The sequence below is a fragment of the Tribolium madens genome, unplaced genomic scaffold (genome assembly GCF_015345945.1).
Source record: "Tribolium madens isolate multiple individuals breed KSU strain unplaced genomic scaffold, Tmad_KSU_1.1 Scaffold_97;HRSCAF=244;Tcas5.2_LG3a, whole genome shotgun sequence".
NCBI lineage: Eukaryota > Metazoa > Arthropoda > Insecta > Coleoptera > Tenebrionidae > Tribolium > Tribolium madens.
The window spans coordinates 785,081-807,334 of record NW_025401069.1 but is presented as its reverse complement, the minus strand read 5'-3'; the positions used below and the strand labels follow the sequence as shown (position 1 = coordinate 807,334).

The 22,254-nt window shown below is 29.9% G+C and overlaps 1 protein-coding gene across 3 annotated transcripts in view; it reads right to left on the bottom strand.

Annotated features, from left to right (window-relative positions):
• LOC123014291 (DNA-binding protein D-ETS-3) overlaps nt 1-22,254 on the bottom strand; it is an 80,254-nt gene that overhangs the window by 50,123 nt on the left and 7,877 nt on the right. For all 3 annotated transcript variants that reach the window (XM_044413328.1, XM_044413327.1, XM_044413329.1), the window contains exon 4: nt 12,921-13,010. In XM_044413328.1, the coding sequence (XP_044269263.1) occupies nt 12,921-13,010 (90 nt within the window). The remainder of the gene's footprint in view (nt 1-12,920; nt 13,011-22,254) is intronic.

Below are 22,254 nucleotides of genomic sequence, written 5' to 3'. Positions count from 1 at the left end.
TTAGTTTAGTTTAGTTTATAATATTGGTTAAAGTCGCATCCAGCTATCGTCTTTTGTTTTCGACTTATAGGCAATAATTGACATTTTAGCGAAATCTAAAAAAAAATCATATCTTCGTTATTATAGAAGACACAGATTTGGAATAAAGACATTATACACGCATTTTTTACGTAGAATTTAATAATGTAGTTAACATTTTTTTTTAGTTGTTTGTTTAGCCGTAATAAAATAAACTTTTATTTTTTTAAATGGGAATCATAGTTGGCTATGTCATTTTTAAAAAGCTTGTTTTTTTCTTATCTAAAAAATATATATTTGTAACAAATTATTATAATACATTTTTAGTAAAAAATTATCTTTGATTTTTGTTCGCAGTTGGCTATGAAAAAATGTTGCATCTTCAACTAAAAGGATTTAAAATATATTATTCAACCAGTGTCACTAATGAAAGAGTTTTCTAAGTACTAAGTAATGAAAAAAATGCAAAATAAATCGTAAATCAACTTATTGGCGACTAATAACATTTCTTTGTTTTTAAACAAGCTAACATTACCATTGTAACTTCTAGTGATACTTAGTGTTGGTAAAAAAGCCGCTTTAATTCTTCAATAAAATATATTTTATATGACACAAAAATGACGATATGGCTATTCAAATACCCAAATTCCGTCTATGTGAAACGTTATTCTACCTCCATTGGATCATCAAAAAAATGTTTTTTCTAATTGTGTTGACTGTTAACACATTTGTTTTTCCTATTTTTGGATTTTTTAAAAATATGTAATAATTTTGTTCTGAGGCGCTCGCATATTTGTTCAATACTTCTAACGTATCGTATTTTTAAAATTTTTATAATTTTATCTATTTTTTTATCTATTTTACAGTTCACAAAATTCTTATTGACTATTATTTACACATTTGGAGTGAAATAGTTTTTCCATGGCCAACTATTATCAAACAAAATATGTATTTCATTTTCTAAGTATAATTATAAAAAAATATTCTGTACAAACATATATTTTTTAAATCAGAAAAAAATAAGCTTTTCAAAATTGCCATAGCCGCCTATGATTTCCATTTAAAAAAATACAAGTTTATCTTATTACGGCTAAACAAATAACTGAAAAAAAATAGTTAAGTACATTATTAAATTCCCCGTAAAAAGTGCCTGTATAATGTCTTTATTTCAAATCCGTATATTCTATAATAACGAAGATATGATTTTTTTTAGATTTCGCCCAAATGTCAACTTTTGTCTGTACTCGTAAGTACAGTACAAAAGACGACAAAAGCGGGATGCGGTTTTAATCAATATTATTTTCTCGAAAAATGAGCCTCAGAATGTATCAGTCGTTTTTGGCTAAACATCTTAGTTTCGGAGATTCCTCATTCAGACATCCAAAATGCAGCACCCTGTACAATTATTAAAATTGTTGTCAAGTACGAATTTTAAATAAATGTCGTAATATTAATGCATATCTAGATATACAACACTAGTGTTGTCAACATCTACAATTGCAATTTTTTACTGAGTTATACAAGGTGTTTTTTTTCTTAATGTTGTGAAAAACTGAAACCACATATTCTACATCGAAAAATAACACTAATATACTCGTACGTAAAAGACAATAACAATAAAAACAAAAAAATTAAAATATCTAGTGAAGTGCCCGTATATGCACGCTACTGGTAAGAGTAAAAATAAAGTAATTGCCGGAAAATAAGCACTTTCTGTGTCTCAAAAAGCCAGTAAAAGTTTATAAAATAGCTCAAGTGTGGTTTCGGAAGAATTAATAGGTAATTAATTTTTAAATTTAATCATGAAACTTTATCACCCTGTACATGGGCGCACACAGTGTGGCGCCGTTGCCCCCCCCCCCCTGGGATAATAGTGGTTGCTATTTTATATAAAAAAAGATTTTTTTGATTTTTTACAAACTCGTTCTAACTTAAATTTTCATGAACGAAATAAGAAACTACTATTTACATTTTTATCACGAACTGAGTGATATGAAAACAAACGAACAAAACTGTTATTATTAATTTCGACTCTTTTTTTGTCCCCTCTGCGGGCGCCCATGACCCTGTATATGTATAAGTAGAATATGTAGTTACAATTTTTTGCAATAGTGAAATATGGGAACTTAAAAAAATTATGTAAATTGAAAAACATAAATAAGTTTGTTAAATTTGACTATAAGGATTTTTTCAGAATTTTTTAATTACGTATACCTGTATACTTCTCAGCAATATAGTCCCACCAAGTTCTGTATAATGGCATACAGAGTGTCCAATTAAAAGAAAAAATAGTTAAAAAGTAATTTGCATTTAAAAACACATTAAAATAACGCCAATTAATTATGTAGGATTGTAAAGTTCATGTTTCTATAAATATTATTTGCTAAATTGTAATTTCTACAACTATTTTGATTTGAAAATGTTATATTTTTTTAATAAAGTTTAGTAGAAAACAGGCAAACAGGCTATACATAGTATGCAGGTTTATAATTATGAGACATTCTGCACACACCTTATTATTTAATTAAGTTAAACAAGTTAAAACTCTTTGACGTCTATACGTAAACGATGATTTGGTTTCTGTTATTTTTTTTTTCAATAAGATCACAATTTTCCTTTTATGCAATGGTTGGCTAAGTTGTATATTCAACTTTGGTGTAATTAATTTGTTCGGTTGCAATGCTTCTGCTAAGGATTAATAAGTTAGTCCCTGCAAAGTTGCGAAGAGAAGCTTCGTCGTCGCAGTTCCACTCCTACCACCCACACCACCTCCTAAAGCTCATTTCCGGCAGTCGCCGCCTGTGCTATATTAATTTTAAATTAAACCCGGATAACACTCTCTGCGCCCGTCAGCTCCAACACCGCCCGGATTATCTAATGTACTATCTCTCAAAAACTCTTCGTTATACCGTGGAACTTCACTAGTTCAGGAAATAACTGGGTCCCGAGGTAGATTGCCATTAATATTACCATTACGCTGTGGAAATCCATTTTGCGTTTTTGTGAGACGAGAATTTCGAATTAGCCTAACAGGTTAATCGGTTAGCGCGCGATTTATTGCCAACACTATAACACTAGTTCCGCGAGGTAATACGTTTTAAATTAATGCAAAAATTTGAAATGACAGCAAATGAAAAATGGTACGTCAGAGGCTGAGAAAAGTGAGAAAATTGTGTACTTTATACTTAAAGACAATTAAATTCTGTTTTTATCTCAAACACGAAACTGCAAATTGGTTATTTAACCCAATGTTAAATTTCTTGTTTTGTGTTTCTGAATTTTTTGTTACACAAATTTGAGTAAATAAAAATTTATTAATCTTATACAACAAAATAATAAAACACCCATTAGATATACAAAGTGATGAACAAAAAGTATAAAACAGTGTTCTTTTAAATATTTATTTTTTGAAAAACTATTTAATTTATATAAAAATGTATGTAATCGTTTTAAATGGCAACCTATTATTTAAAAAAATGATAAAGATTATGATTTAGTGATGACTGATGACTGTTTAAAACAAGTTTTCACAGTAACATATTGTCAAAAAAATCACAACTTAAAAACAAAAGGTAAAAAGTTTTATTTTTAAAAAGAAGATAATATTTAAAGCATTTCATTTTTCATGAATTATTTTATTCTAAAAGCAAATAATATCACCAACATCGCCGTCTCCATAGAAATAATCCTTTTCTCGCCTGGGCATTTTTTGAGTACAACTGATTCCCGTTGGCGCTTTAATCTTGGGAAATTTTTTGACATATCCAGTTTTTTAGCTTAAATTGTTCAACCTCATAGTATCAATTCTCCTTGGCGTATCTGGTTTTGTAGTATCCTTCCTTCCCAGCTTTTATTAATCGCGTTATTTTTTCGTTAATTAATTCAAAATCATTCAGTTTTTCCTTAGTAACTCCCGTAACTAAGAAAAAATCGGAATCACTGCTCCAATGCATTTTTTACGAAATGCCCAGGCGGGATATTGATACATTTCATTAAGGAGGCGGTGATCATCAAAAATTCTTGGTTCCATAAACACTTTTTAGTCACACGAGAGAACATAAAACAAAAGGTCTGCAAAAGTTTTTTTTTTCTTATGACAAAATAATTTTTTTTTGATAGAGTTTTAAATGCTCTTTAATTTGATACTTCAATAAACACTATGTGGCAGTAAATCTCAAAAAGGATTCTGAAATTTATCTTATTTTTAAAATAAGAATTTTGAAATTAAAAATAAATAATGAAAAATTCAAAAGGTTTTGAGTTATTGAGTCGCATATGGGCGACAAGAGAGTCATAAGTCACAAAAATTGATTTTCAAGATTTTTATGGCATTAAGTAGTGTAAAGTTACTCATAGTGTATGTTGGAACACTGACAAGAATATTTTGAAATTAGCCCCTAAATGATGAAAATAGTTTGACAAATATTTAGAAATTGTATTATGCAAAAAATCTTTGAAAGGCATTATCACGGAATTAAGAATTTAGTACTTATGACACCTATGAGCAACGGAATTTTGATTCAGGGAGAGCCTTGGAAAGTTTCACTTATGTCTTCTATTAATTTTTATTGGTTTTTAAAACGAGTCCAAAAATTGGTTTGGTCGAATTATTTATTTAATCATTAGTACCAAAAATTCTACAACACAAAAATACAAAAAATGCAAAATACGGGTGGATGATCACACAGTTTGTGACCACAATATTCAAACTTGAATCTAGCGGAAAAACTTGTTGGGTAATAGAAAGGAGAATATTTTACTCGCCATATTTAAATATTTTTATTATTTTAAGTTTTATTTATTTTTATTTATAAATTATTTATAAATTTATATATAAATTATTTATTTATTATTTATATACAGGGTGTTTCACATAATTATACAAGGCCTGCGTCTGTAAGATGCAATCAATAATACATATTCCGATACGAACTCGATTACATATTTTGAAAAATTGGATAATCTTCACTAGTTTGTTCACCCTTTAAAAAATTACAATGTTTTTTGTTAGATTAGTTTGACAACTACTGTCATGGGTTTCCAAAAATTAAATAATTAAATGTGTATTTTTTGTATCCAGTGTTTTTTTTTTTTTGTATATGTATTTGGGTGCGTACGTTAGGCGCAAGCATCGTAAAATTGTGTGAAACACCCTGTATAAATTATTACTTATAAATTTTATTTACTTTTAAATGTTATTGCTCGACCATTGGAAATAGTCGACATTAGGCACATTTACCATCTAATTATGTATTACCAGATTAATCGATTCTTCAAAATACTAGAGGATCATCTGATCCTCTAGAATTTTGAAGTTTTTATTTACTTCAGTTTTTTCAGGGGAACTCTATCACAGACATTTTATTAATAATTTTTAACGAATATGCAGAAAAGTAAAAACCATTTACAACGTAAATTCTACTGAAATTGACGACCATAACGTTATTTTTTTTTATTGGAAACCATTTTGCTGGAAGAGATTAAACAGAAGATCTTCGAATTTTGATAAAAACTAAAGCAATAGCCAAGCAAATGATGACAGTGTCAAAACTATGAAGTGGTTTTTGTCAATCATTGCATCAATACAATTTTATCTAAACAAGGAAATAATTTCAGTAACCCTCAAACCGTGTGCCAATATTAATTAAATAACATTTTTAATAATAACAATTGTGGAAGTTTTTTTTTTCTCAGTTACAGTATTTTTGTACTCTTTTATTACAGGTCAATTTTCAATTCCAAGACCGTAAACACCCTGTATTTTAACGAAATGAAAAAATGAAATTTCTCCAAAATTTTCATAAGTTTCTCATCTTTATAACCGTCATAAAGGTATCCATGAAAGTTTGATTGTGAACGAACCATCGTATTTAAAGTTATTAATCTGACAATTGACACCTCGCCCGGCATATTAAAAATTGTGGTCTGTTCACAAGATACTGTTCTCATTGCTAAGGATTTGCATCTACAGTTTTCATATACCAGGTGAATAAAAAGTATGAAACCAAGCGTTTTTTCGTAAACTAAGCACTTTACGAAAAAAAATAATTAGTGTAGCGTAAAATACAATTAAAATGTGACCATTTATCAAGAATAACATTTTTCGAAATTTTTTTTAGTTTTCGAGTTCTTGAAAAAAATTTTTTTTTAAATGGCAACCCATTTTGGTAATTTTTTTAAATGAAAGAATATGATAAAAAATGACCTCCAATTAAACAGAATTGTTTTTTAGTCAGTGCTTTTTTTTAAATAAATTGTTAAAGTTGCATTCCGAGCCCATTACGAAGATTTTTCGGACTTGAACGAGGGGGTCGTTTCATGACTTTGGTCGTTGGAGAGCCCGATTTTTTGTGCAGGTGCTTTGGGTGGTTCCGGATGGATCAAAAAATCTCATAACAAATCATGTACTTCTATTTTTAGTCCATTCGTAACCACCCCAAAGCACCTGCATAGAAATCATGATGAAATGCATGAAACAACCACTTCGGTTAAGTTCGGAAAATCTTCGTGATGAGTTCGAAACGCAAGTTTAACAATTAATTAAAAAAAAGTACTGGCTAAAAAACAAATTTATTTAATTAGAGGTCATTTTTAGCTCATAATCTTTAATTAAAAAAATTACCATGGTGAGTTGCCATTAAAAAAAAAATTTCCAGAACTCGAAAACTAAAAGAAATTTCGAAAAATATTATTCTTGATAAATGGTCACATTTTAATTGTACTTTACGCTACACTAATTATTTTTTTCGTAGAGTGCTTAGTTTACGAAAAAAACGCTTGGTTCCATACTTTTTATTCACCTGATATAACAAAATATTTCTATGATATTTTTGAACTAAGTGAGTGAGCCTAAAAGTTTTGAAGCTGACGATGACTCTGTAGCGATAGTATTTTGATTTTTGTTCGTTTAGAATTAACTATCGCGAAATTCGCAATTCCGCTTCTGTGCCACATTATCACATTTCATCGACCATCGTCACTATCGCAATATGCTAAAGCCAATTATTACGCTATACTAGTGATATCGCATCCCATGTCAGGCGAGAGAGAGCACCATCACCCTCCGATGGCTCATGATACGCACACACGTCCGCCGCCTGTCCGATGTTCACTTCCATTGTGTAAGACAATGGGGTTTGTTTAGGATGACGATTGACATACGCTGACAATTTACCAACAATGACAATCGCGAGCGGTGTGAAGTGAACTGGTGAAGTATGCCATTTCGACTACCTTTGTTATGGCCTGTGGGAACGCTCAGCGTGATGCAACTAAACGATTATTTTGATTTCGGAGGTGGCGTAATTGAGTGATGTTCACTCATTGTCGCACAATTTAGAAAGCTTTTTATATCGTGACCCTCAACCACTTGTAAACAAACACTGTGTTGATACATTACATGACTTACAGACAACGAAACATTTTAGAACAAATTTCAAAATTTTCATGACTTAACAAAGTAAAAAGTAGGAAAAACATAATACAAGGTGAAGAATAAGTATGGAACCAAGCGCTTCTTCAGAAAATAATATAAATAAAATTGCTATAAAAATTTGATCGTGTTTTAAAAACGAGATTTTGTTTTTGAGTTGTGCGTTTTTTTTTTTCAAAATGGCCATTTTTATGTATTTTTTTATAAAAACTTAACGTAACGTAGATAATTATTGTAATCTTTAAATTATGGCTTTTGTAACAAAAATGTAATGGCTTGCTATTTAAAAAAATTAGAAATTTTGCAATATGTACTCAAATATGTAGGTAGGTACAAAAAAAAAACAAGAAATTTAATTTTTGAAAAACGATTTATTTTTGTAGTACTTTATCATTCATCAATTAGTTTTTTCAAAATATACATAGTTTAAGCAAAACGTGTTTAGTTCCATATTTTCAGTTCACCTAGTATTCAGAGAAATTTTAGATACAGGATGATTCAGCTTAAATAACCCATTAGACCCCTCTTGGCAGACAACCTATAATACACAAAGCAATTATTCCTTGATTCATATTCGAATTTTGAAAGTTTCATGAATCGAAAAATATCTTTCTTTGATTCTCGATATTTTGAAAATTTAATTTTGAATCAAGAAATAAGTACATTATGTGTTGTGTGCCAAGAGGGGTCAGGTGGATCATTTAAGCTGAATCACCCTGTATTTATGTATATTCATTGTAACGGGTGTTTATTTAAAGTTGGCGGTGATATGACAGTGTTGTGAACGGACCACAATTTTTAATACGCCCTTGTAGGTAATTCTAAAAACTTAAAAACTCAAAAAATGTAACATGCAACATTGTAATATCAAGCCAGCGAAATGTTATATTAATTAATGGTTCGTTCACAATCGAACTTTCATGGATAGCTTTGTCGCCAAATTTGAAAAAAACATCCGTTATATCTTATTAAAATAGTAAAAAACGCCACAATTGCTTCATTATTTGAGTGTATTTTATAAAAACATGAGTACTTATATATCATTGTAATCTATTCACAATGTTTTTAGATAAGGGGTGACTGCGATTTGTTTTTTTAAGTTGGACATAATGCTTCAACAAAATTGTATATATTTTTAGTCATAAAATATGATCCTGTTATCAATTTTTATTTCTTAAAATCAACTCAAATTGACAACAAAATTTCAATAATTTTGTTATTAAAAAATTAAAAGAGGTAAAACAATAATATTAAAACAAGACAATAATTATAATTTATTAGATTCAAAACGAAAACAAAAACAAAGAATTGAGTGTTACATTAAAATTTTTCACCTTATATTACTTGTGACAATCTTTTCCAATTTCTTTACATTTATGGTTGCAATTCACTATAAATATTATACTTAGCTCTATATTTTTTTGAATGAATATGTTTTCGTCAAAGAAATCAAATTATTTCAAAAACTAAGCAAAATCGACAAAAGAAAGTTTAGTTTAGATCTACTAGCATTTAAGGCTATATCTAAAAATGCAAAAATATAGGATACTTTTAAAAGATTATAAGTTAGTATTGTATATTAGGAGTACTCATTTTTAAAAATAATTTCAAGTGATGCACTAGGTTAGTTTCTATGATTTTTTTATACAAATTTTTACATAATAATCATTTAAATTGAATATTTAAATAATAAACTTTATCAACTTTCTGAGTCACCCTGTATGTATACATTACTATTCAAATGGTCTGTTTACAAGACACAATATTGTTTTTAACGATAAGCTATCATTAGTATTTATTAGGTTTTACATATTTTTTGTAAATTCTCAAAGGTACAGACATTACAAAGCAAAATTGTTTCACTTTAAATTTAAAATTTAAGCTGGCATCATTGTTTAAAATTTTTGACGCATTCTGTTAACCTATTTTTTAATACGCTTCACATATACAGAATGACAACTTTCAACTTTTCATCGGCAACAACCCCTTCACAGGGTGTTTTAGAACTCGCCGCGCTTCAGAGAAGAACGCCAAGTAATGTTAACATTTATTTATTGAAATTTTACTATTTTTGTGTTTACTTAATGCTACCATGATTTTGTGTAGGTTTTTTCGTAATTAATGAATGTTGCAGGCATTTCACACGGTTTGTTGTTGTGCACGGCCCCTCTCTATTAAAATTTATCATTTTTATCACTCGTATAATAATAAAATCTGCCATGTTTATGCATAAATACTATGACCTTATTCATAGTTGTCGAGGCGAAATAAGCGTGATATATTAATGGATACGGTATACAGTCGTGCTTCGATTGACTGGCTTCGGTCGCGTGGCCACTTGCACCCTGTTGTGCATTCACCCTCGTCAAAGTTCACAATCTATCTCCGTGCCACAATTTTTAATCAAAATCGCAATAATCGAAATGTTTGTAAATGCACACCAGTGCTGAAATTCAAAGCTTGTCGCTGAATAGCTGAAAGTTGGTGGGCAATTGTCAGTCGCTTCACACTCCAACTGCTACAACCATCACTTAATGCAAGTGACTAATGAATAGACGCTGATTGGAGCTATTTACACCTCACTCCCGCGCTCATTACATTCGAAACGGCTTCTTTTCAGAAACCTTTTAAACGCGACAAGAGGGATTGCGAGCTTTCTCCCCACACAATTGAGACTATCTCTTCGAGAAAAAAATGCACGAACCAGTATTTTATTTAATTTAATGCGAAATGTTGGGTGGTGCATTTGGCCGCGCGAGCTGTCGACTCCGGGGTGAATCCGGAGTGTGCGGAAAGCGCTCGCTCCGGGTGAAATTGGCCGCCCCGGGGAGGAAGTGTCCCGGAGACAGCGGTATCCGCCGGCAGCCCGCTTCCGACTACACCGGCTCCGACCACTTCACATTGAATTTATTTTATTTGTTACGTATTATGCGGCTATTCTATCAAACGGTAGAAACTGGACATTGGACCCGTTTTAGTTCAAGTAAAAAACAATTGGTTCAGATGAAAGAATAATCCTGGTCTCTATTATTAATAAAAGTATTAATTAGTATTGCCATAGGTTAAGTTTCTTATCAAAGTGTCCTGTGGCAACTTTGAATAAAGTAGAAATACATAAATGATTGGGATCTTTTTATCAAATAGGCCACAAATCCTAACAACACTGACTATTTATTTAGCATCACAGTTTTCCAATTAAATGTTGTCAATAGACAATTATACAGTGTTTCAGAATTTGCGCTCTAGAGAAAAATTCCAAATTAGATAAGATACCAGAAACACGGAAAAAATGTTTAAAAATTTCATCTGTCAAAAAATTTTGCCATTTATTTTTTAACGTTTGATATTCTTTTATGTCTATTTAATAAAAGAAAGCTGTTAACGTACCCAAAAGAATCCGTTAACAGCCTTGTTAAGCAAGCAAGATTTTATTTATAACACAGTAAATGAGAATTTCAACTGAAGAAACGTAATTTTACTAAAAAATAAATACAAATTCATATAGTAGTAGTTTTTTAATCAAAGTAACGTTTTTTAAAAACAAAATTAACAAATTAGAAAATATTGTAATTAATTTAGTGCAAGAACTGAATACTACAAATATACCTATTTTTATGAAATTCGGTATGGAGTTGTTTAACTTTTTCACACTCATTTGAGTGTTGAAAAGTTCAATTTTTTCTACCTAGAATGAAAAAATTCTGAACACCAATTTCTCGAAGTGTTTGTACGCCTTTTTGTAATTTTTCGGACAGCACCAAGACCGTTGCAGAAGATGGTTCATCTGCTTCCTCTAACATTATTTTCAGGCCAATGAAACCAACACACAAATTGAAAATATTTTGTCACATTTTACTTTGTATACTTTTGTTTTTCATACCAATATATTTATAAGAACTTACCTAATGCAAGGGTTTCTTTTCCAAATTTTATAAAATCTTGTGTGCAATTTGATAGGAAAAGTCTTTTTTCCATTCACGACGTCTTTTTTGACCGACAATAGTTTCATAGATCTTTTGTGGCAATTCCTATAATATGAATGCAAAATACCTTATTTTATTTAAATTAAAAATTGAAAATTTCTCAAGGTCTTTCAAAATTATAAAAAAAAACAATCATAATCGGCGCAGAACATTCTACATACAGGGTGAATATAAAGTATGAAACCAAGCGGTTTTTTTTTAAATCATTTGCTTCCAAATAATAATTAATATAAATTAAAGTAATATAAAAAATGTGATCGTATTTGAGAACGAACTTTGTTTTGTTTTTGAGTTCTTTTTGTCCTAATTGCAATTTATGTAAAAAAAAAGGTTTTGGAAAAATTAAATATTAAGTAGATACCTGTAATCCTTAGTTCATAACTTTTATGAGAAAAATGGTTTTATAGTGGGTTGTCATTAAAAACAATAAAAAAATTGTAGAACTCAAAAACAAAAAAAAATTTTGAAAAATATTCTTGATAAAACGTCACTTAACTACGAAGTTACATGTCGGTCTTATTAGACATTAAACGGTATATTAAATTTCATTAATAACTGCTCGAAGTACTGGTTAAAATTTTAGTACATAGAGTGATTGATTTATAAAGATTAAAAATTAATCATTTATTTCATTTGTTATCATAATTTGGAAATTCTTGTCATAAATAAGCTTTTAAAATTTTTGTTTTGACTTTGACGATTTTGTTCTACCAAGAATGATAAAAGACAGGGTTAAAATAAGCCTAATTTCTGAATTTATTCGTTAAGTTTGCAGTTTTATATGAATTCTCCTGTATAAACCATATTATGTATTATAAAATATTTTTTATAAAGAAATATTTTTTTAATAGTAAAAACTGATACCTATTTATTGTTTTGTAAGAATATTTAAATAAACTTTCTCATGATCTTAAAAACGTTCCATTTTTTAGATAATTATTATTTTTTTAACAATTATTTGATTACAAGAATTCAGTTTATTTATAATCGCGTAGAATATGCCTCTTTCTCTGTAATAATAATCACACATTGCGTGTGAATTTGTAGCTATTTATTTCACTTCATCCCCAATCCATCACCCTCTATCGGCCCTTCCTCGAACTACCCCAACTCGATCTGTCGCGCTTTCTCGCGGCCGGCTTTCAAAGCAACACACAAAAGCTCCCCATTGCGACTTCCTACCCAAAAGCTTCGAAAATGTACCCCGACATCTATGAGCCTTCTTCGTATCGATTTTCGCGTTTTACGAGTCGAAATTTCGTAGCCTGCCTCCGTAAAACTTTTTACGAGTGTCGTTTGTGATCGGGCACCAAACAAGGAAAGGCATTACCAAGTTGGAAATCCGGCGCTCCGGAAACGGCGGGGACGTGTGCCTCCACCATTCTGCTCCGGAAACGCTGAATATTATTCATAGTTAACCGAATCTATTGCGATGTAAGATTGCGACACACCCGTTCTTAATTACGGTGGAAACAAAGTCGACTTACCACATTTCGTTCGGAGAGTCTCCGAAATGCTGTTGTAGGTCTTGGGCGAGGATAAGTGACCGTGTGAGGATTTTTCCGTGCGTTCGAGACCTGTAATTAAATGATTTTTCGTGGATTTTGGAAAATAATAAGTGGTGTGGCGGTTAGGGCACAATAAAACATAATTTACATTTTAGCGTATCTGGAATCGCTATCAGGCCGTATTTATGGGAGTTGAAATGTAGATATTCAGTCGGCAACCCTCGCTTCGCTTGATTAATAGACTACAATCCACCCATTTAGTAGTTCGTAAGTTTTGTAGTAGGGTTGAATAATCTGATAACGACTTTATATTACTCTTACTAACGACAATACGAGCCCTTGATGTTTATACAGAGTGATTACTACACATTCCTTCACATAAATTTCAACATTACTGCTTTTTTTCTCAATTACACAAAATAAAGGAATTTTGACTTAAACTAAATTTAGTGTTTTTTTTTTTAATTATAAATGAATGTTTTGATTTAATTATAGGTAAACAAAGTCTGAATTTAGGGACAAGAAATGTTTAAGTTCTTTTTAATATATTTTGCTTACTGAAATATTTGACAATCAAAAAAGAAGAAAAACAAATATTGACACAAAAAAACATAATCAAAATTTGGTAAACTTACAACATCATATAATGTTTTTATATCTGTTTAAATTAGAAATTAACAATTATTACATTTTCTTTCACGCAAATAAAGTACTTTTACACTTCTTATAATTGTTGCTTTCAAATGGCAAAAATGACAAATTCTTAAATAACTTAAATATGTTTTTTTTCAGCAAAAACTCTTATAAATTAAATATACGAGTACCTACCTTATTGATTAATTATGTTCAAAAAATTGAAAAAAAACTTTACACGCAAGCGAACATCATTATGTTAGTGTTTCAGTATTTTTCTACTAATAAAGTTGCTTAAAAAAACAAAATCGGTATAATTATCAGTATCAATGTATACAGGGTGTGCCAGAACTCGCGCCATACCAGAAACATGAAAAAAATGTTTAAAAAATTCTATCTGTTAAAAAATTTGATATTTATTTTTTGACATTTGATATTTTTTATTTCTATTTAAAGATACTGATGATCTTGTGTATGTTTTTTTTACAATTATTTAGTAAAGGGACAAAAATTTTGCCAATGAAAGCCACAAATAACATTGAACAGAGTTATAATTTAGGATACAGCTTCCTTGTTTCCTCTTTTAATAGCCTATAGCAAAAGAAAACTTGGAAAATTATTTCTCCAACAGAAATAAATAGAGTCAAAGAGCAAACTTTAAACCCTCATAACTTCGAAAGTTTCTAATAATTATAAATTGTCTCCGCTAATGACTCTCTGTGGTTGACGCGGCATATTTAAATAAATAAATAAATAAAACAATAAAATGTTCGAGAAAAAAGTATAATTGGATTTTGACAAAATTTTCATTTTATTGAAAAAGTTGATTTAAAAAAAATATACCTCAGGACTTTTTTATTGCCACACTGGCAACTGCTGATTTGTTTTTTGTGTAAAAAAATTTTGCGTTACAACTGAATCCTACTGACAAATCTAAAGCCACAAAAATCCACTATTTCATACAAAAAAACATTGTGAAAAGTGGCCGAATGGCAAAAGAAAAATCTCGAGATATATTGCATTTTCGTAGTTACCAATAAATTTTGCCAATAAACCCACAAATAACATTAAACAGAGTTACAATTTAGGATACAGCTTCTTTGTTTCCTCTTCTAATAGCCTGTAGCAAAAAATATTGGAAAATTATTTTTTTAACAGAAATAAATAGAGTCAAAGTGCAAAATTTAAACTCTCATAACTTCGAAATTTTTATAGATAGAATTTTTGGTTACATACTTGTAATAAAAACGCATAGTATACCTAGGTGTCGACCTAAAATTTCATGTAAACTTTTTGGATTTTATGATTTTTACATAAAAAAAATTAATTTACAAAGAACTACATTGATGTTAAAAATACAAACTGCCATGTTCGCTAATACAGCCACTTATATAGAAAACTAAGAAAATTTGAAAAATAGTTGATTCAGAATTCGCATTCTTGCAATTGAAAACGGCATTCTTATAAAAAAGTAAGTACTACATGAAATTTTAACTTAAGAGAAAGTGAAAAAATTATGTCAAAACTTCAAAATATAGACTTGAAAAGTTAAAATCACTTATTTTTTACATACCTAGTAGAAATTTTTAATTAAAATTAATAATAATTAATTTTCTTATGATAACTCACACACTAGCCAAATTTTTTTATTAAGACTTATACCTAAATTGAGAAACACTTGGCCCGTTCTTGTTTAATCATTAAAATAAAACACTAAATAGTCAAATACGAAATATTACGAAAAAGTGAAAAAGTATAATAAATTAAAGGTAGAAGTTATTTTTACTCGTACTATTTTGAAATTGCTGTGTACACTTATACAGAGTGCATGGACACTAAAATACATGCTTTTTTGCAGAATTTAAGACAAGTTTTGTGGTAGTCATAAACCAGAGCTAATGATTGTAGATAATCAAATATCATGTGGATCAATTAAGCAAATTGCTTTTTGAAATCACTTTTCTTTCGTTTTCATGAAAATTGATTATTAATCGATGTATGCAATGCAATCAGCGATTATCACGAAAAGATTATATGATTATGTGCGTACAAATTTATGTTGACAGGCTCCCCCCGAGTCAAAAGCATATGTTTCGAGCCATTTAACGAATTAGGGCATGATCATTATAAAGTATATCCATCGATAGATATATAAGGGGTGGTCGTCTTTCCCACGGGTGACTTGACTACGATGCGTGCCAACAACCACTAACCAAACAAACGACCTCCAACAATACAATTAACGATTATTGTCGAATTAAAATGAACAGTGGTGACGGGGGAATCACTTGAAAATGCAATTTTTCCAACAATTTGAAAAAGTCAAGCAAATCAATATAGGTTATGTGATCCATCCGAACGGGCGTTGTTCAAATTGATAGTGACGTGCTTCCGGAGGCTAATTGACGTGTGCGAAGTGATTGATGTGCCGCTTCCTACCGCCATGTTGAATCGGAGAGCTTAATTGTACTCTACGTTATCGCGGCCAACTCTGATTGTTTTCACATCAACCTCTCGAACAGAGGAACATCCAACAGGACGGTGATCTATAGCGGCTTTGTCCCTGGCGAATGAAATTTTTCAATTTTCACCGAAATACGACAGTTTGCACAAACATAAAAACCACCCTGTTTATGATTTCATATTCAGTTGCTAGGTAACTTCAACTAAACTGTCAATGCTATGCTAAATTTTACAACAATTTGAAACAAACTCTAGAAGAATGATAAATTGATGTACATAAATGTACAATAAATAATAATAAAACAAATGTAATGGTCTACACAGATGGTCGTCTTAAAGAATTAAATTTTGTTTGTTTGTTTTTTTTTTTGCATTTGTTTTCTTTGAAAAGTTTTATATGTAGTTGTAATATTTAAATCATATTTTTTGTAAAAAAAATTCTTTATTTAGGTTGTCGTTTAAATAAAGTTATAAATTATAAGCAAGTTAAATCAAAAATATTGAAAAATTGCTTGGCTTAGCCTGTAGGTATATTTTAGAATGGCTTTTTATTTAGTCAGTTTATAAAAATTTCTGGATTAGGTTACATAATAATATCGAGTGAATAAAAAATGTGTGGCACCACGAATACACCTCTACAAATGAGAATAGATAGCACAGTATTTATTCGACTACTTACTTCAAAAAATAGAAAAACTAAACCTTTCTCAAAATCGGTATGAAGAATGATTTTCTGGAAATATTTTTGTTATCGTTAATCCGATTATTATGAAACTTTGCATGTTAAGGGACAAAAAGACATTTTTGAAGTCTTGTAAAAGCTATACATTTTTAGTGACAATGGAGCCTCTCCAGTTTTTGGGTCATAACATTTTTTAGCCTATTTTTGATTCCAAAAATTAAGTACCCAAATTTTTTTTTTATAAAAAAGGTACTCTTGTTTTATATCGCCACCATATACCGTTCTCGATTTATTTGAGTTTAAACTAAACTCTACATGGTTACAAAATTCGAATTTATGATTTTTGAGCGTATCGTTATCTTGGAAACGAATGACATCGCTGTCAATGCTGACACTGCTGAATGTCAGTTTCAATAGATCTAAAGTAAAATCATTTTAAAATTATTTTTTCATACAGATTTTTGGAAAGGTGTAATTTTTCTGTTTTTTGAGGTGGGTCAATAAATATTGTGCTATATCTTATTTGTAGAGGGGTATTCGTAGTTAAAATTATGCTAGGTACACCTTTTTGAATCAACTAAAATAGTAAAAAATAATACATATGTAATTTTATCAAATTAATACAAAATGTTAAAAACTTTGTATCCTGAAATAAAAGTATCAACTCATAGAAAGGCTATTTTTACAATACTCATATTTTGTAATAATTTTAATTTTTGTAAATACTTTTAACTTATTAACTCCAAATGTTATTAAATATTTTTTCAGGTACGATTTTTATACAAAGACTATACAAACTATCCCACAAAAGCTCACTACATTCAAACTTGCAGATAGATACTAGTTTATACAAAATTTCAAACATTTTTTTTGTAGGTATTTTTAAAAGACGAAATTTTGGCTACACTGAAATATTGAAAATTTAACAAAAAAAAAACTGTAATTAAATTTTGAATTAACTAACTAATATAAAATAATTTTAGGCCTTCAGAGACTCCGAAAAAAAAGATACTTCATGATAAATAAAGTCCATTAATTCTGAGAGAAATTACCGCACAAATTTATCTATTTAGTACATATTTAAAAACAAACACCATTTTTTTTCGGCAAGATTTTATTCATCGACATCTCGTGGTGAAGATAGTAAACGCATAAACCCGTCATGCGTTGACAAATCGAAATTTAAATTAACTAGATTTTTAATCTATTTTAATCAACTCGTTAACACTCGTAGTTAATAATCCTCTCCTGAAATAAAGCGTCCGATTTACACTCAAACTCGTCGAATAAATAATTATTTCTTACACATCTTCCAGTACAACATCCTCATTTTAAAAATTAAAAATAAAAAATAAAAAATGTACAATAGTTTAGCTATCAATAATACTATAATAATTCACAGAACTCTTACGAGGTTTTCACATCCTGCTTTTGTTTTAACACCTATGTTTAACACACGGCTTTTTGACATCTTGGACTGTTTTCAGAATTTGGTTTAAATTGTCAAAGCTGTCAAAAAGCTGGGCCTTAAAGCAAATGTCGGGCTGTTAAAACATCTTAACAGTCCTGTATGATACTAGGGTGATATTGATAGCTTAACGATTGTAAATTGTTGAAGGTTGTTTATACCATAACTACATGGAACGACAATAATAACTATTATGTCTTGCTAGTCTATTAGAATTCTAAGTATAATAGGACATTATAAGGCAAATAATACCTTAGGGCGTTAGAATTTTTTATACTTAATTTGTTTGGTATCTTTTCAGGAATAAGTTGTAGTAAATAAGCCACTGAATTGTAGGTATACTGACAAAAAGTAACAACAATACAGGAAATTAAAAAAAATCTTTTTATCATTTTTTCATCATTATTTCTGAGACAACCTATATTATTAAAGAAAGATGTTTGTAGAAATAATATTTTTCAGTTACTTTTAAAAACAAATCGTAAACTCTAATTTTCCATATGTTTTTAGGTCTGTATAAATTTTATCGATTTGTTAAAAATGTTTGATTATGTGACCCACTTTGCCCCATTTCTCCCCGTCGACATGATAAATAATATACGATACGGCACATCACTTAGCCTCCTAGGGGTGTCTTTTCGAGTCTTTTATCGCCACCCCGACCGCCGCTTATCACACCACCTACCGTCAAGAGAATGACTCGCCGAATTCACCCAATGCCGCATTTCTCCTTTCCCCTTTTATTTATTTTTGGTCAAAAGTTAAAACGCTATAATGAGCACACAAACCGTTAAAAATTAACCGTTTGTCACTTTGACTTATCATTATCACAACTCGTCGGAAAGCGGAAGCGCCACATCAAAATATCTGACACGATCTGCAAGAATTTTTCTTTTTTTTTGTTCACTCTTGTAGGTGAAAGAAAATATTTAGCGATTTTGGTCGTTGGTAGTGCATGGATTTCCCGTCAGAGATAATTGATTTGAACTTAGAAATGATAGTGCGGATATAAATATCAAGTATCGCTCAGTCTGCAGGGGGTTAGATGATGCTTTGCTTTAGGGGGGTTGCGATATTGTGTTCGCCACGCCCTGGTGGTTAGCGGGTGCTACTAATTGATATATTGGCCTCGCTTACGCGTGCATTATTCAGACGCTGATGGTTGTTGCTGCCCCATGCGTGAGAAATATGCTACAAAAACGATACAAAACAATGAAATAAATTACCACTTTTTTCTATTATTGTAAAACAATGATTCGATTTTCAAATTATAGAAAATATGGATAAATGCGGTCTGTTATTGCAGGTTTCGAAAGAATAAATTGGATTGCATGCCGTTAGCGAATTGCCAATATAACGGAATGCAATCGATAAATACCAGACGTTGTTATTCGTTCACCAAATTCGAGTAAAATCTCACGTATTGCATACACGGCTTTATCTACTATTCTACTTTTCAAATTTTTTAATTAGCAAGACATGGGGGTAGGAAATATTAAAAATAGCGAAATGCACGCTTCTATGTGAAAAATTGAATTACATTTCCAACGTGAGTACCGTTAGAAGCACAAACAAGCGAAGCGAGAGAGTGCTGCATATGCGCAAGTTTTGTCCATTTTTGGATCTAAAAATTAATTAAATCGGAAGTCGTAAATAAACAATTGTGTTAATTTTAGTTTATTAATGACAAAAACCCAGTGTCTTCATTAAGAGTCACTTAATTGGAAGAACTACAATAACTAAACAATTATTGAAGAATTTCTCAACTTGTTGGTTTTATAATATGTTTTATTAAAATTTTGTTAAAATAGACTTAAAATAGCTTCCAAAATATGTAGGTATATTAAAATTGTATTAAAATAAACTTAAAATAGCTTCCAAAATATGTAGGTATACAGTGTGTGTCCCCGTATAGGGGAAATGACTCTTGTAAAAGATAAAAAAAATTTAGGGTTTAGCTCCACTGGGTTAAAAATTAATTTCTAACAAAATTTTAGTCCATTTTTGGATGTTAAAATTAATTAAATCTGAAGTCGTAAATAAACAATTGTACTAATTTTAGTTTATTAATGACAAAAACTCAGTGCCTTCTTTAAGAGTCACTTAATTGGAACTAAACAATTATTGAGGAATTCCTCAACTTGTTGGTTTTATAATATGTTTTATTAAAATAAACTTAAAATAGCTTCCAAAATATGGAGGTATACAGTATGTGTCCCCGTATAGGTGAAATGACTCTTGTAAAAGATAAAAAATTTTAGGGTTTAGCCCTACTGGGTTAAAAATTAATTTCTAGCATAATTTTAGTTTTGAAAAATCAAATAAGCCTTGGAAATTTTCAAAAAAAGTTATTTTACCGTAGAGTAAAGTGAACAATACAACAAAAAGTTATTAAGAAAAGTTGTTTAGAATCAACATTTGGCCAGCATATTAAATTTCAAAACCATTGACTATAATTTTTAATTTTTTTGATGTTTATTGATTTAAAATTAAAGAATTTTTGACGTTTCTGTTAACAAAAAGCAATTACATATTTTGAAAAAAATGAAAAATCATAGTTAGTCGATGATTTTGAAGTTTAGCATAGGGGCCTAAAAGTTAATTCTAGACAACTTTTTTAATTAATTTTTTGTTGTATTTTCATTTGCTACATAAAAGGCACTTTACTTTACAAAAAAAAAGCATATTTGATTTTTCAAAACTAAAAACCAAGCAGAGCTGAACCCCAAAAAATAAAAATTTACATCAAAATTTTTTATGTTTACAAAGTCGTTTCACCCATCCAGCGACACACTGCATATTTTTAATGCGAAATAGTATATTACAATCGAGGTGAAAAATATGTCATTGCCCTGAGAGTTGAGATATTTTGTCAAGAGGGTAATGACATCCCCCCCCCCCACAGTTTGTATACTATTTTATTCACAATCCCAATTTGTTTAATTATTCTGTAATTACATACAGGGTGTTAAAAAAAGATTGTAAAATATTTCAGGAAGTAATAGTATAGAACAAAACAAACAAAAAAGTCTTAATATAAACATGGGTTTGCAAAGTAACGGTTTCGAAGATATAAAAATTATTTGTTTTTGGAAACATTTATTTGCAATCTGTCAAACAAAAAAGAGAAAAAAAACTCACATTTTTTGTTTATTTTAGTCTATACCAATACTATTACCTTCTTAAATATTTTACAAACTTTTTTTAACACCCTGTATTTGTAATTGAGATAAAGGAGATGCTGCATGTTTTATGTATTTTTTTGCATAATAAAACTAACATTGGCAATTATTACATTTGCAGGAACTGGAAAATTTTGAGTGAATTGTTGTAGTGGAATTAGTGGTCGCTTTGTCATTTTCACAAAATAATGAAGAAATAAACTAAGATAACATGTGTTGATTATAATATTCTGTAAAAAATGTATTATTTCTAATTCATTGTAATTATAACATTGTCATTTTTTATTGTCAACTTTTGCATAATTCATTTGACCTTATTTACACCGTCTCCATTATTTCGAAAGCCACCGTTTCCGCTAAATCTTAAATATCTTCGCGAACTTCCGTTCCCCGCCATCTTGGTCTTCGGCCAAATAAATCATTAATTTAAAAAGTGTGCACACTTTTATATTCCTCCCGAAGAACTTTACAATGTCCCCGTTTCTTTTACGTCGTGCTTTTTTTGTTTCCTTTGAATTTATAATTCGGAGGGTCCTTTTATTTTCTTTCATCTATTGTTCTACGCGTACTGTTTCCAAAGTAGATAAGTTTACATTTTTTTCTCTTATTCAACCCTCAATATTTCTCGTGAATTAATTAGCTCTAATGAAAAATTGCTTCGATTTTTGATGACAAATCATAAATATTTTGTGTGTACGGAAAAGGAGAAATTGGAATGATGGTTAGTAGCAAGTGCAAAGAAGGAAGAACGTACACGTCCAATACGGTTCAAGCAGGGGTTGCTATGGATACGCAGCTTCATACCATCTTACGTTTCAGGATTTTCAGGATGTAACAATCGCGAGACCGGTTTCAGATAAATACCTACCTAATCAATTCGTGACA